Genomic DNA, 17,593 nt, shown 5'->3' with positions numbered 1-17,593 from the left:
AAAGTTATTCATATTGCATAATTTTCAGATTATTTAGACTGCAAAAGTGTTGAACAGCATTGGGAGAATATTGTGAAATACCTTCTGTCTGCAAAAGGTATCAGTAATTACTTTCTCACTGATTGAGCCACTGGTATATATGTATATAAATAAAAACTATTCCTAATTGTTTGCTTTTTATCGTTAGGCCACCTGACAGTATCTAACAATTAATTGACCATGCAGGTTAGGTTACAAATTATTTCTCAGTTTCGTATATGCACTCCGATGCCTTGTGCTGTCATTGTGTTATGTATAATCTTATGGTACACAGTAGTAAACACTGGAAATACTGTATTTTTATGTAAAGATTTTAAAACCTTCAAAATGCAAACAGAAAGTTTATGAATTGTCAGAAACCCTCCCTGATTCAAATTACAAAACTGAAATAACATCAAAATACCTGAAATAACTCTTGGTGCTTTCCTGGCAGTGAATGATGAAGAGGTTTTCTCGGAATAGCATCCAGGTGATTTCCAGATAGGCTTCCAAGTTTTCGAGAGCTAACTACACTCTCATCTTCAGGGATTGAAGTGCAGAGATATGTCAGGGTAAGGTTTTATGCATTTGGTGTGGGAGGAGACTGGTGTAGGTGGTGTGCCAATTAGGTGCTGTCTCTCTGATGTCTATGCTTCCAGTCGACTATTGTTAACCAGGCTGGGTCCAGTTTGAGCCCATGTCCCTGTTGAGGTTTTCCTTTTCCCTATTGCTTTTTTGATGAATCGGTCCCAGTAATTGGATGACTTGTTGATGATCTTGGTTGTTGTGAAGTCAATTCCATTGCCCTCCTGGATGGAATGTTCTGCTAAAGCTGATTTTTCAGGATGAAAATTCCTACACAGGACTCCTCCCACACCAAATACAAGGTGCGGCAGAATTCATTAGACAGTTTGAAATTAACGCCATTCACGTTCACTCGTTATTTAGTGAAGCAGCTCAAAGCCTTCAGTAGACATGGAGCTCGGGTCAAGTGAGCACCGTGCGTATGCTGTGGAGTGGTTTTTCAAGAACAATGACTCAGAGAGTCATGTCACGTAATGGTGACTGACTGCACATGGCCTTCATGCTTGCCAGACTTATCTCCATGCAATTTTTTCTTGTGGGGATATTTGAAACAAAAGTTGTACGTGAATCGACCCCACACTACCAAACAGCTGAAGGAATCCACAAGAGCTGAAATTCCGAACATTCCACTGGAGATGGCTGCGCAAGACGATGGTATCTGTTATGCAGGCTGCAGAGGTATGTTTGCAGGACAATGGAGCTCATCTCACTGACATTATTTTCAAATCGTAAACACCAAATGAAATGCTTTTGTATGTACCTTGCAGCAATATAACTGTTTAATCATCAGTGTATATTACAATACATTGTTTTGGAATTTCAAACTATCTAATGAATTCTGCCGCACCTTGTACATCTGACATATCTCTGCACTTCAATCACTGAAGATGAGCTCTCGAAAGCTCAGAAACCTATCCGGAAATCACCTGATTCATATCCTGAGAAAAACTCATCAAAATACCTGTTAACAATCTTGGTTGCCTTATTTTTAGCTTTATATTGTTGAAGTTTTAAGTCCACTTTATGCACATATAGGCAAATTGGAACTTGGACCTATAGTTTAAAGTGGTATCTGAACTACTATGTGGGTATCAAACCTGGGACCCCTTGAATACAAGCTGAAGACATTGTCACTATGTGTTAAAGTTCCCAAGTTGCCACAGAACAAAACCTCTGATTTCATGAAGAAAGTAATGTATGGCTGTGTAAATTTTTCATGTAGTCACAATACACGTAGGCATGCAATCATATCAAATATGGTTCTTAAGAAAATTCAAAGCACAATACCTGAAAATGTTCCTGGTATATATTTATCCCCATTTGAAACTTTACTGTAAATAAAAGGTAGTAAAAGACCATGAGGTAAAATATGGCTAGTGTTACTTTACATTAAATTTTGAGTAACATACTTTATATTTTTAAGGAAATGGTGAAGTCTTTATTTTAGTTTTTGCTTGCCTGGGAATGATTAATATTTTACTATTCATATTTCTCTTTCCTTATTTCAGATATCTATTCTCCTTACCCATTTCACTTTAAATTAACCAAGCATTTCACTTCCTTACACAAATAAAAAGTTTCTCTCTTTTTAAAAAAACTTTCTCTGCCATGAATCTCTCCGGGTATGTCAAAATGATGACGTGTAATTGCAATTGAAGCTCTATGTTTATATTGCTGAGTGGAAAGGGAAAAAATAACATAAATGGCATAGTTACATGCTTGTTTGTTGTTTGTTTCTTTTACAGTAATGCTACAGTATTAACTTCTAAAAACCAAAGGGTGAAAATTTTGGACAAATTCCCTTTGGTTTTATATGCAGTTGGTATGTTGTTGTTGATCTGCCGCAACTTCAAAATGTGCATGGTTGTTAGTCTGACCTTTTCATTTCTGTCTTAGTTGCCTAATAATTTTTAAATGTAAAAAAGCAACAGAGATGCATTAATTCGTCTATCTACATGATGTGCGCATGTCGTGTTTTTGTTAATTCCTACAACTATAACATTCTATTGTGTTCATAATGTGCAGTGCAGTCGGGAGCAAGAGGGGATTGTACTTTAGCAGTAAGGAAATTTGAACTTAAAATTTGACTCCACCTCCAAACCCCTGCCAGTCAGGCAAGCCAAATAACACAACTGATTGGCAGATTGTATAACACTCAAGGATACATGCTGCGATGGATAAGCTCTGGTGAACTCGGGGATGAAAATACATCCTCTCTACAGCCATTCTCTATTTTCTTTTCGCACAGGTAAAACAGCGACAGGCAGTGAAAAATCAAACGAATCCATGGTTGGCTCGGTAGCTCAATTGGTAGTGCAATAGACCCAGATTTTAGTCCTGATTGAGCCTGCATGTTTCGCTGAAATTTCTGCATAGCCATTCTCTAGCATTTCAACTACTGAAATATTGTGTGAAAATTGTGGTTCCAGCAGGAGTCAAACCTGGGATTGACATACTTTGCCAGTGTCATAGTACCACAAGACCAAGTAAATGTCATGGCTATTAGATAACTTAGGTAGCCTATTGTGTTTGTTCTGTACTAAGATTGCGCTAATGCCACACTGAACCAATATGAATGCTAATAATCTTAAAGATTCCCACCAGCACCAACACTTGAACAATGCAAAAATTGTTCTGAATAATTGCAAAAGTTATTTTTTTGGCATTCCATCAGAACTTTTTAATCTCTCTTTTTCCATCAATTCACTTAGGTTTGGGATGGAGCAAATTAATGGGTATGCTATTGCTATCAGTGGACTTCTGTAAAATTACTGATAATTGTTCCTATACAATATTTCTATAAATTAAACTAAAATTAAACCCTAGCCCTCTGAATGACAGTGCCTGTCAAGCAGATTTTTTCATTGGGGGGTGAGCACATTAAGTGTCATTGCCGCTGTTTTCTGGCTTTCAAGACCAGAACCTTCTACTTTATCCTTTCAAGTATAAAGCTCCCCAATTGTCCTGAACACACCAAAATTTTTGGGGGCTCCCACCAAGAATCGAACCTGGGACCACATGCATCAAAGGCGATGGTGAATGCTAACCATTTGACTATCTGGGTGCCATATTTCTTCTAATAAATTTTGTTGTTCTTTTGTGTGTGTGTGTGTGTGTGTGTGTGTGTGTGTGTGAAAAGTACATAATTCAAATGCTTTGGTTTCATAAAATAAATGTCTAAATCAGCTTCCTTTTTCGAAGGTAATAAATTACATACATTGAGTAAATGATTGAAACAATCTGGTTCTTCATGTAACATTTGTGAATTAATATTTGGGTTATCACCATTAATATAAAGATTTGCTATAAGTTATAACTTGTTGCCTGCCTGGAATGTTTTGGTGGTTAGTTGAAATTGAGAGTTCACTTTTCTGTACTGTTTATCTGACCCACAACCCACTTTTGCTCACTATTGTACATGTTCATAATTCAACTATCTATAACTTTCAAATGTTGTTCGATTCAAAAGTCTAGTAAGTATTCAACATACTAATTGTACATGTCCAGTAAAACTTGTGTCCTTTTTTGTCACAGTATTTCTCATGAAGCCTCAGTGCTGTACTAAATATGTAAATTGGAATGTTCATGTTACCAGGATTTTTTTTTTTTGAACAATGAATTTTCACATTCAAACTTCTATACTGTTAAAAAAAACACACCACAAGAGGAATGATATTCATTGTGTAAATTCACTGTTCATAAAATAATAATATTTTAATTTATTAAATTTTAAATTATTTTCCTTAGCATCAATTGTTGGCAATTATACAAAATTTTTATCCTGTTTCGGCTGCACTGCAATATTAGCAATTCAATACTCATGACTTACTACATGTACAGATCTGACAAGATTATTTATATTCTTTACATAAATTTTATTTAATGTGAGGACCACAGAGATTTAGTTGGTGGAGCATCTGCCTGCCATATGGAAGACTTGAGTTCGAGTCCCACTGTAGGTGATTTCAGAAGGGAATTTTTGCTGTAATGTACCTTCATGGAGTGGCTCTGGAGTTCACTCAGCCTCTTATAAACATGTACCTAGGGGTTAAAGGTGGCCACAGCATGGTGCTTGTTACATCACCTCCACAAATGGTCAAGATTGTGAAAATGTGGGGTCCTACTTCCCCCCCTCCCATATGCCTTCATGGCTAGTCCCAGTATTTGTACTTTTTCCTGTAATTTGTGTATGTGTGTGTGTGTTTTAATGAATTTATACTCCACTGATTCACTCAGCTGTAAGATACCTGCCCATACCCATTAGTGTCCTTGCTGCCTGCATTTGTTGCCATGTTATAGTATTGTTGATAAAATTAGCCCTTAATTTTTCTTAATAATGCCCCTAAAGGCCAAATATATTGATGCTGACAATTCTTCAAAGGCTGAGAGAAACCATGAAGTATTTCCATGCAGCAAGTATATTTCATTTGTGACGTCATGAAGAATGAAGAAGTAAATTCAGTAAAGTTTTGCTGTAGCTGTCCTCTGTGGCAAAATGGTTATCACAGCACGTTATGACACCAGGGATCCCGGACTCGAATCCCAGCCTGAGCACGGGTGTTCTTTGTGAGAGTCCCTTCATCAGTTTCACCATATCACCACTCATCTTCATCTTCATGATTAGCCAAAAGAGGCAGAAATGCGAAGCAAAATTAACCAAATCAATCAATCATAAAGTTTTGCTGGACCACCTCAAACTGTAGTGTGTGATAATGTGTTAATTAAGATGGGAAAAGCATTATATTTGTGGATTCTAACAATCTTCTTTTTTTTAATCATTTGTTGAGCAAATTGGATTGCTAACAAAATCAAAGTTTTTACTTTATAGGTTTGTTTGTCATACCTTTGTATGGTTTGTGTGTTGTATGTAACATACACATTATTTACCAACCTTGCACATGTATGATTAGTTCTCAGACCTTCATGTATGTCCCATCTTAAAAGACACATTTCTTTACAATGTTTAACCTGGAAATTGATACCTCCATTATGAAAGTGAACATATTACACTCCTGGGTCATTCCATACCATTTCGGCCAATCTTGAATTAATTTGTTGGCCCACCTTTTTTAAAAATGTTAAAAGCTTAACCATATTTTCTTATTCGGAAAAACACATTCACCAAATTTTAATATTATGTTGAGCCTCATCACTGTGGTGCAAATTTCAGATATTTCCTCCGTTTCTCTTTTGGGGATACAGAGCGTCAAACTTTCGATTTTTTCAAAATTTTAAATTTCTGGGAGCTTATAGAAAAAATGGGGGCCCAGACACTCATATGTTTAACAATTTTCGGACTTATCCGGGACCGCACAGTAAGCATAAGAAATATCCTTAAGGTGTTTTGCCCCCTTCATGATTATTTTCTGCCCCAAAGATGAGAAATTGTGAACACAAATCCATCAGATTTATTGTAGTATGGCAGGGAAACAACTAATCTAGAAGCAAGAATGGTGATAAACAAAGAGAAAGAGCATTTATTTTTGAAGAAAATGTTTTTTGTATTATAACATTTGGAATTATAGAACAGAAGTTACAACGATTTTTGTGAAAAAGCTAAAATCACCACACGCCTCATTAAAAATGGCTGCCAGGTCCAAAGCAAGCCCTAAAAAAAATTTCAATGTCAGTTTTGAACACTTGAAAGATGTAGAAATAAGTGGTTAAATTATTAATATTTTTAAAAATGGTGATGCAACACACACAAGGAATACCCATGGCCAAGCTGAGATTCTAACCCAGGATCTCTGGCTTAGTAGTAAAATCAAATCGTTTTTTATTTTCAAATGTGGGTGGGGGTTACGTGTACTTCTTTTTAGTACTCATTCATCATTTTGTAATCTTTTCCTGTTATTGACATTCTTTTTTTTAGGAATACTGGGCCATAAAGGGGGGAGGGGTGTGACCCACACCAACCCCCCCCCCCCTTGAGCACACCACTGACTGCTACCCCAAGTGTCGACGTCACTGCACGTCACTGATACATACATACATACATATGCACACTCGCACACATGCACCTGTTTTTCAAGGTTGATTATATATTTTATCATTAAATTAATGGCTTTTATAGCATATATGCTAGTTAATCTCGAAGAAAACATGAAATATAGTCAAAAATGTTGACATCCAAATAATGTAACAGACTAGTGGCATATTTTATAGATGGGAGGAATCGAAGTTGAGATCACCTAAATGTAAATCGGGTAATTTGTGGTTGTAATTATTGGACTTATAATTTCTAATTTACATTATACTGTCCTTATATAATGTTTGAAGCACATCTGCAAACAATCGTATCTGGACAAAATTTTAAAAAATACAAGAAATTAGCACTCAGAGTGAAATGGTAAATACAGAAGGCTGTTCAGTGTATGTTTGACCACACACGATTCCTTCCCCCCATGCGCAGAATGAACTCACCCGATCTTGGTAGGGCATGATTGTCAGTGTAGTGTGTGAGCTGTTAGAGGGTGGTTGCGTTTTCTTGCTGGGCCAAAAATCCTGCCCAAACTGAGCCACTTTTGGGTGGAGTATGTTGTAAAACTTTTCCGAGTGTTTGTGTTTTCTCGCTTGACCGAAAATGCCACCAAAACTGAGTTGCTTTTGGCGTGCACACAAGCTACCACCAGTATGCAGGCGAAACTTCGCAGAATGGCCATGCAAGAGAATCCCCCGACTAAAAAACAGATGGCGAATCGTCTAAATGTGTCTTTGGGAACTGATAACCACACCTTGTGCCAACAACTGAATCTTGAAAAGGTGTTCAAGGCTAGCGGTCATCACCTTACCGATGCCCACCAACGGGAACGCAAGATATCACACACCCTCGCATTCTACCAGGATATGAAGGAGGCTACTGGAATACAGGCCATACCTTTCAACAATATACCTGTGAAGTCTCCAGATGCAAGTCCAATGGACTTTTGTGGATTTAGACTGCTTAAAAAGGGTTTGGGCAAAAGACGTGTCACAACTGTGAATGGACTCTGGAAAGCTGTGCAAGAGGAATGGAACAAGATCCCCCTCATAGTTCTCCAACGGAGCCTTCTGCAATGGAAACTACGTTGCCGGACCATTGTTCAGAACCAGGGGAGACACATCCAGCATTGTCGCACCTGGTGCCACGGATTTTCGTAACTATTTGGAAAGTACAATTTGGTCACATATACGCTGAACAGCTTCTGTATACCTGTATGGTGGCTTGTCTACCAAGAAAAAGTAAATTGTTCTTGGGCCCCCAGTTTTGGCACCAAACATAAGTCACTATTGCCTCTGTAAACAACAACACAAGGATCGACTTACCAAGCATTAGCAATCAAAGCTGAAGCAGTTCTCTTTATTTGTAGAGGTAACGTCGTCGCCTTGTAATCAAGGTGTCCCGGTTTTGATACCTGGTGGAGAGGTACATGGCACATTGGTTTGGATCCCACTTTAAACTGTAGGCCCAGTCCCGATTCATCTTTCTGTGTATAAAGTGAACTGAAAACAACAAATTAAAGTCCGTGCATGTACAATCACTGTCGATGCACTTGGTAACAAGCATACACCAATTCATGGTCAATGTAGAAAGGAAGTGCCTGTTCTTCAATTTTATCAGATTTGTTTTACTGAAGACACATTTACAGTCAGCATTTGAATGTAGGAGGAATAAAACAGCAAGTGTAAATATTGACCAAAGTCTGGACTGTACGTCCGTACATGCCATGAAATTTCCGTACATGTACGGTCAGGACCATACGGTTGACAATGCTGCACTTTGCCGACTTGATTTCCGTCCTCCTTCTCTACTGCTATTCGTGGCCCTGCTCCAGTTAGCTGGTACAGGGTATAGCATGTATTGCAAGTTATGTGATATCATCTCAATTTGTGGTCAGTTCATGAAGCACTTTGAATATAATGGAAAAATATATTTATATTTCTGAATCCCCCTTCCACTAGAAAATTGGAAATGTTGAATGTGAAACAGACAAAATGCAACTTGTTTGTACACTGTTTTGTGAGGCTGCTCTTGTATAAATCACTAATGAATTAGTTTATTATTATTTTTGGTAATAATAATATCAGTAAGGTATAAAAGTCTTCTAAATGTTGAAAGCCTTAAGGTCCTACATTATCAACATTTACCTTTAGAATTGCTTTTTGTGTCATTCCAGAAACTAGGTGGCAGTTTGTTTATGTCAATTTTCTATGCAGATAGACTATTATTAATCCCTTCCCCAAGACCACCACCATACATTACATACACCATACATTATTATAGGCCTGCTGTGTTCATTACACACACTGCAGTTATCTGCAGAATTGTAGTCTTCGATAGAATAAAAATTGTGTTTTTTTCTAAGTGAAATGTAAATACGGAGAAACTAGTACTCACTTTTATCCGCGAAGCTGTTTTTTCTTCTTTTTCGATTAATTTCAGTGGCCGCGGTGGCTCAGTCGGTAACGCGTCTGACTACCATGCTAAAGGTCCCGGGTTCGATCCCCGGCCGGTTCAAATCCGGGAAGTTTTCTAACGATGGAAGCGGCCCCGGTGCCCACCCAGCATCGAATAACATGGGTACCTGGGGGAAACCCTGGGGGGTAAAGGCAGTTAGGGGCGTGATGCTGATCACATCACCCCACTCACGACCGGATCAAGAAAGTGTGGGGCGTTACCCCCACACCCCCTATATGCCTTCATGGCGTGGTGCTATGCACAGGGGAACACTTTACCTTTTTTTTTTTTACTTTTGCCACTGCCACCATCCTCGTTGGAACTTGCTGCGCTGTTGCTTGGCGTGCGTCTTTTGTTCGTAGTTCTCTGGCTGCCGTTAGGTGCGCTGCTAGGTGCGCTGTGCATCTTGGTGCGTCGTCTGCTATGCAGATGCACAGCGCACCTAGCAGCGCACCTAACGGCAGCCAGAGAACTACGAACAAAAGACGCACGCCAAGCAACAGCGCAGGAAGTTCCAACGAGGATGGTGGCAGTGGCCACTGAAATTAATCGAAAAAGAAGAAAAAACAGCTTCGCGGATAAAAGTGAGTACTAGTTTCTCCGTATTTATATACTACCGCGTCTCTCTTTTCCCAATCATGAATGAAATGTAAAGTTTCGCAATTTCGTGTTCTTCTACACTAAGTGCAATCAAAGTTTGCTTCATTTGATAGGAATACGTCTTGTAACTTAAGGGGGAGAGGAACAATTTCCCCTAGGTCTTTCTCGCTGAGGCAGCTGCCGATCACTGTTGCAAACTTCGCTCTTTTGGAGCCAGATCTGGCTCTTTCATGCACTCGTTTGGCTGTGAACTGTGGCACCTGCACTCTGCCCCACTATGATGCCACCACTGGCTCCAGCCCATAAAGACCAACTTTTGCCATGAGTGTACATTTTGAACGTGACGTAATATTCATACAGTCCGGCCAAGGAAGACGAAACTACTTGGAAAGGACGATTCCAAACTCGAGAGGGGAAGCAGGGAGAAGCACTCGCCAAACTACCCTGTGGTATTTCGCTTGCGTAGGTTCGGTTGATGTATTACAGCTTTCTGTGTTGTGTTTGTGATGGCTCTTACAATTCGCAACAAACAGTTTCGAAGTGGAATGAGGAAAATTGGGACGTTTTGGCCCCTGTTGCACATTCTACAAAACACACTCGTTATGCTAGAAAATGTCACAAGCCATTCAGTTACTACATTTATATTTATAATACTATATACAACAATATTATTATTATTATTGAATACTATCCTGATTAATGTTGTGTACATTTGTGCTAATTATAATATTTACTAAGAAGATCAATTTAATTGAATGATGCAAAATAAAGCTACTGGTTTACAAACAACTTTATCTACTAATGTGACGATATGAATACTTTCCTGATATGTTATGTTTGCTGATATAGTATATGACTGGCTTACATAATTCGTAAACATCTCTGTATGTATTTTGGCGGCGATGTTACTACATTGAAACTTCATTGCTGTTTCTACAGCAGACGATTTTCAAGAAACACGCTTCCTGTTCAAAGCTCCGTCACCCCTATTTAGCCACTGAACGCATCCGGTTGGCTCATGCGCACTTTCGTCCATGGTCTCGGCTAAGGCAGCCAGACAGTATATAGGCTGTGTTACCCACCCCCTTACCTCCCCAGCTACTTTTATATAGCATGGTGGTGGCTAAGGTGAAAATGAGAATATTGTTATCCGGGAATCCTTTATTTTCGATTTCATATGAGCATCATTGGATTGTTGAGATGGTTGATGCTGCCAAATCTAGGCGGTGAAAACTAAGAATAAATTGCCATCACTTAAAGCTAACTGTAATAGTAGTGCCCCACCATTCTTGACACCTTAAATTACCCTGGGAGGCACTTTATGCAACCTTCGTTAATCTAGCTCCTTGAAAGTCATCTTAGCTCTATTAATGGTGAAATTTAGCTCTTTTATGCTCATCAGTTTTGGCAACACTGCCAGGATGGTCATAGGAGGCAAGGAGAAATGCATTAGGCTTATGGGACCATTATTTTATTCGTTCTCTCGGGAATATCAAACATCCAATGAAGTAGAAAAGTACATGGACATAAAAAGGGCATGTTGAACTTTGTCATAGTAGAAGAAAAAGTCAAAACTCCCATTTGATTAGCCGTAACTTGAAGTTGAAGTTGATTCTCCATAAGGAATAAATAGGATTCCAAAAATAGTTATTAATCATATTTTTCAAACATCCTGTCTAGCTTACTAATAAACTTGAAAAAAAGTTTCCACTTGCAACATGGAGAGAAATTCATACTCTCTTGCATACTAAATCCTTTTTTAAATAGCAGTTCCCAATCCGACGATAGTGAAATAAATGCACAACTGGTGCTTGATTGTTCCTCTTCGCCTTAAAGGAGCAGTTTTGTTGATGCTATTGAAAACTTCCTGTGCATGTGTGTGACGACTCAAACTTCTCATGTGCTACATACTAATAAAGTCATGCCATGAACCAACTTATCTTGAACAACCCTGTCTATTTTGTATTAGGTACAAGATATGTTTGAAGGTAAGTACTTTCTTGATGTTATTTCTTGGGATTTTTTTTTCAAGTGATCTTGTGGTTGGATTGTGAAATGTCTTACCTTCTCTGCAGAGTATCATGAGGAACTTGGTGAGGCGCTATGTGACGGTTGAACAGCGGAAAGCAGAAAGCCAAGGGGTGACAGAAGATGACGTCAATGAAATAAAGCAAGATATCTCAGCTTTCCGTTGTGAATTGATAGAGATTCTAAAGAACTCTGGTATGAATACGTCAACAGCAGCTGGGATGGGCCAAGGTGAGAAATTATTTTGTATAGTTTCTTCTTTTAGTGCAGGAAAATGAGGAAATTTGGAAAAGTGCCAGAAGGGTGGATAAACAAAATTGGTCTAGGAGACAGTAAACACTTACCACAAATAAGATGTAGTTTCGATATCTCGCAGCCTTACCGCATATTCACCGTAGAGTATTTTTATTTGTATTGTTTACTGTCGTCTGTGCCTTCTTTTTTAGTATATATTTAGTTTCGTATCTATAATTACAGGAGTCACCAGTGTCTGAGTGGGATGCAGGAGACCTTGGTTCGATTCCTAGGATGGATGGGAATTTTTCTTATGTTATCCCTACATAAAGTAGCTTTGGGGGTTCACCCAGCCTGTAATAAATGGGCAGCTGGAGCATGATGATGATCACACCATCTCCACGTTGGCATAGATTGTAACTGTATGAGGCCCTGCCTCCACATTTTCTCTATGTGCCTTCACAACGCAGTGCAATGGGCACATTTTACCTGGGTAATTTCAGATCTACCTTTTTTTTCCAAACCATTTGTGGCATCCTAGAAAAGTGTTGGGTCAGCTTGCTGTCAGTGTATTGTGGCACCAACTGCCCATGGTACACCCACTCTTTATCCCCCATAACAATCCAATGTAAGAACTGCTAGCCTTTCTCTTGGGCAACCAGACCTCATTCCAGCAGTTTTTGCTTCGATGGGTACTTGTCCTTCTGAATGTATCTTTGTTTTATTAAGAAGGACATAGTGGACAATATACAGTACCTGTATCATACATATACATCTTCCTAGTTTATTGGGAAGATTCAGTGGCAAATTAATCACCTTCTATTGTACAGGTAGGAATGACCTCAGTACTCTCACCCACTAGGTTCATTCAAGTTTTATTATTATACAGTGGCTACCCACCGGGAATTCCTTGAATTCTGGGAATTATGCGTGCATTCTGCGTGATTTTTTTCTTCTTAGACATGAAAAATTGAAAATTTCATTAAACCCTCTGTCATCCGCACCCTCATAGTAGCACAAATATCTCGTGTGCGGCACTCAGTGCCACCCCATCAAAACCAATGTTATTTATATGAATTATTGATGCAAATCGATGTTGAATTACACTAGCACTTACTGAAAATCAGGCGAAATATACGTGAATGCCAACATGTCCATTTCGGCTATTAAAGTAAATAAAATTAAAAAATGAAAGTGTGTCATAAAATTAGAAGCTTAGATTCTTGAAGCAAATGCCCTAAAACATCATTCTAAAAATAATTAAAACTTTGCCATATAATGAAGGAACCAAAAAAGGAACCCACCATTCACAGAATTTCCAACATATTTTCCAAAAATTTTCAACGTATTTTTCAAAAATTTTGTATGTATTTTTCGAAACGAATTGAAATAGTACAACTTATACGGACTTAGAAAGCAACTATTTGTTCCAAAATTCTCAGTTAAAATCTTACTGACTCGCAGAAGAAGCAATCAAATGTATGAAACTCAACTTGAAGAAACTTAGAAAATATTTTTAAGATGTTCAAATCTCGATGTTTTTCTCCTACTCTTACGAGATATATGTAAGAAAAGCCATACTGACTCAAATATAAGGAACCGAATGTTGTCACTTTTCAATATCGTTATTTTGACAACTCTTGACATTTCTTATGCGTACTGCAATGGTTTCTGCATACAAATAATTTGCATTCCGAACAATGTACTATAATTTTATTCTTCTCATTTCCGCCATTCATGGCTGGCGTGCTATGATTTAAGGTAGGAAATGTTCCCGCGTGCGGTACTGAGTGCCGCCTATGGGGGACCGGTCACCTCAGAGGCTTGTAAGAAACTAAAAGAATGCTAGAAGAAATGTGTGAATGCCTCTATGTTTTCGTGGGAATAGGCCAGATAAGATACCTAGTGCTTTCCGGACCATTATTGCGCTGGTAAGGAAAATAATTCAAAATTTTAAAAAAGGTGGCACTCAGTGCTGCCTTGCAGGATACAGAGGGTTAAGGATAATAATAAGACATTTTCGAGCAGGCCTGATCTCCAGGAAGCTATCAACTCTGAGCAAGCCCCAGCACCTATCAACCTGTTGGGTGAGATGAGTCAAGGCAGAGGGATAATAAACTTTTTCCTGCTCCCACAAAAATAGGTAATAGTTCGGCTAAGGAGTTCAATGAACTAACCGATCTCTAACTACGCACCATGGTTAAACTTAAAAATTTCATTCATGCAAATCCCATTGAATTTATGCATATTTAAAGATCCTCTGAGGCAAGTTTTTCACAGTTTAGCTTTTATTTTTATTGAGAAAGGAAAAGAAAGCTGTATGGAAAATCAATCGGAATTATCTCAATTCGTTTACTTTGTTATTCTCCTTTGCAGTAAATATATCTGACAGGTAGAAGATTATTGCAAGATAAGATATCTTGAAGTTGATTAGTTAAATTTGAGTTTGAAATTCTTATATAGTTAACAATTTTTCGTAGATTAGTATATACTGTAACATTTGTGTTTGTAGATATATTTCGAGACTCAATATGTGAAATGACAAATGTAAACTCCGTGCCTTAACATTATATTTTAAATATATACACGTGTACCATTTAATTTAATTGAATTAGAATTTTTCAATAGGATTGGAATAACACAGATCCTTTATATTGTTAATATATTTGGGTCTGTGTGTGGGGTTGGGTGAGAGGCAGTAATTGTAAGGTTGAAATGGAGAAAACATCTGCTTATGCTTATATTGTGGAATTTTTGTAAAATTCACCTTGAAAACTGGGAATTATACTTGAATTTTATCATAGTTCTAGAGTGGCCACCCTGTATTAGTATTTTATCCTGCAAAACAAAGACAAATATTCATTGTCATATCTAACCAGATTATTCTCTGCACATGGCAAACTTACAAGTAATACCATTTCATTCTGTCGCAAGTGTTTGTGGAGTGCTCTTCCAAGACTCTATACAAGTATATAAACAATATAATCAATTCTGTTAAAAAACACTGTTGTGTTAGCGATAGAAAAGAGAGGATCTCTATTGTGAGTTAAGTTTCTAGCATATTTTTTACTAAATATTAGCTGTAAATAAATAAATAATTTGCATAGTAAACATGAAGAATCAAAATATATAAGTAATTGTATTTAATAATGCTCAAGCATCATTTAATCCATATGAAAATCTATTTTCTTCCTTTATTTACATGTTTGTTTTTCCATAATACATTTCTAGTATCCCTCAGTCCAAAATGTTACACACACCTTAGCATAAGTTTTTTTTTAAAAATGAAAATCCATCAAATTAGTGACTTCCTGTATCTTGTTCTTGGTATACCAGTGTAGTAATTATACATCTTATTGCATCCTCTTGTATATTTTTACTTAACCAATATGTATTCTTCATAGCAAGTCATTATTTATAATTTGTTCTTAAAATGACAATTTACATATATGTGTGTGTGTGTGTGTGTGTGTGTGTATATATATATATATATAATATGCATATTCTATGTTAATCATGGATGCATTAAAAATTTATACATGCTTCCCCAGTAGCATTCAAGGGGTGTGGGTTTGATACCCATCGCAGGCACATAGTAGTTTGATCCCACTTTAAACTGTAGGTCCAGTCCCAATTAGCCTACCTGTGCATAAAGTAGATTTAGAAACAAAAACTCAGACTTTAAAAAAAACTCAAACAGTTTATAAAAATATAAAATGGTCACAAAGAATTTGTTCATACACTTTGCAGCCTATTATTTTGCCATGATCATTTACAATGTAGTGTTCTGACATGACACAATTATAGAATATAAATGCAAATAATTACATTTATTTATTTGAACAGTATGTTTTACTTCATGACAAAAATGAAAGAAGTTACTTACTTTCATATACTACAGTATTATTGGTATGTCATAGTTTAATATATGTCTTGATTCATTCATTCATACTTTATTGGTTTTAGCTGTTATACCAGCTCTACACCAAGTGTCCTAAAAATATGTCATGCATGACACTGTTACACAAATTACAAATTTTGAATATATACAGTTTTCTTATACATAATTTATCTACATCATTATCATACAAATTTAAAATTGATAATAAATACAATTGTTATATCTGGTGACTATATCAAGTTACACATTTTGAATATTTACAATTTTCATATGTCTATATTAATATCATGAAAAAATCTACAAATGATAAATACAATTGTTACATCTGGTGACGATATTAAACAGGATAAAGAAGTTGGAAGAGGTATTCCTTTCTTTATTAGATTCTTGAATAACATCTCCCTTTGAGTGGTATAAAGTGGACATTGAAATATAACATGATGAGCATCTTCCTGATCTAGATTGCACTTGCACATAGGTGAATTTACTAAATTAATTTTATATAAATGGTGATTTAAACGTATGTGACCTGATCTCAATCTTAGTATTAAAACTAAAAACTTTCTGGGTATATTAAATGTATAAAACCACGGAGTCTTATTGTTTAAATTTAGTACATTTTTATATGAATGACCCATATATGTAAATTTTTGTTTGACCCATATCTCCCAATCTTGTTGAATTTTGTTTTTAACTCTTGGTAACATATCTGTATATGATAATAATATATTCGTTCTGTGATCCATAAGTCTTGCTTCTTTAGCATTTTTATCTGCCAGTTCATTATAATGAAACCCTGAATGTGCTGGTATATATGCAAAATGAATTGTCCTTCCCTCTGTAGTTAACTTAACATACAATCTTATTATGTAAAGTACCAATGCTGATGCCTTATATAACTTTTTATATGAAGATTGCACACTGTACAAAACACTTTTAGCATCTGTTAATATTAATATCCTTTTATCTGGAATATTATTAATGTACATCAATGCACGATATATTCCATATGCTTCTGCCGAGAAAATAGAACACTCTCCAGGTAGTCTAAACTTTTTAATATTTCCATTTGAAGAGTCAATAAAAGCACATCCTACTTCTTCTTTATTTTTTGATGCATCTGTGTATATGAATCTATAATTCTCCCAATTTTGTAAATATAATTGAATATTTTCATAACTTGTTAATGAAATATTCCTTACCGGTATTTGATCATATGAAATTTCATAAATTGGATGTTTGCTATGCGTTATTATTGTAGAAAATAAATCTTGAAATTCTATTTTACATTGTAGGAAAGTTGAATATTGTCCCTTTATTTTGTTCTCTTGATATAAAATCCATTGGTCTTGCATAAGTTTATTTACTGGATGTTCTTGTATTTCCCAGCACTTGAAAACGAATTTATTTGTAATCCATTTGCATCTATACTTAAAAGGTTTTTCTATGGATTCTAAATAAACTCCTACATTGGGAGCTGAATTCATGAGACCCAATGATCTCCTCAAGACTTTTCTTTCTAAACTATCTATCTTAGATAGAATTCTTTCTGTAGCATTTCCATATATACTGCATCCGTATTCGAGCTTAGGCCTAAAAAAGTTTTTGTAAAATAAAAGCATTATTCTTGGGTGAGCACCCCAATTAGTATTTCCTAAAATTTTAAGCATGTTGAAAATTTTTTCACCTTTAGCTTGTAAATACCTTATATGATCCATCCACATTAATTTTCTATCAAAATTAATTCCTAAATATTTTATTTTATTTTGAAATGGAATACCAGCAATTTG

The 17,593-nt window shown here is 36.5% G+C and overlaps 1 protein-coding gene across 1 annotated transcript in view; it reads left to right on the top strand.

Annotated features, from left to right (window-relative positions):
• Positions 1-17,593, top strand: part of Trpgamma (Transient receptor potential cation channel gamma) — a 449,908-nt gene that overhangs the window by 426,976 nt on the left and 5,339 nt on the right. The window contains exon 15 of the mRNA XM_083119232.1: positions 11,716-11,899. Within this exon, the coding sequence (XP_082975358.1) occupies positions 11,716-11,899 (184 nt within the window). The remainder of the gene's footprint in view (positions 1-11,715; positions 11,900-17,593) is intronic.

This window comes from Lepisma saccharinum, chromosome 3 (assembly GCF_977018435.1).
Source record: "Lepisma saccharinum chromosome 3, izLepSacc3.1, whole genome shotgun sequence".
Lineage (NCBI taxonomy): Eukaryota > Metazoa > Arthropoda > Insecta > Zygentoma > Lepismatidae > Lepisma > Lepisma saccharinum.
The sequence above is the reverse complement of the archived record's forward strand: the minus strand, read 5'-3'. Positions and strand labels throughout refer to the sequence as shown.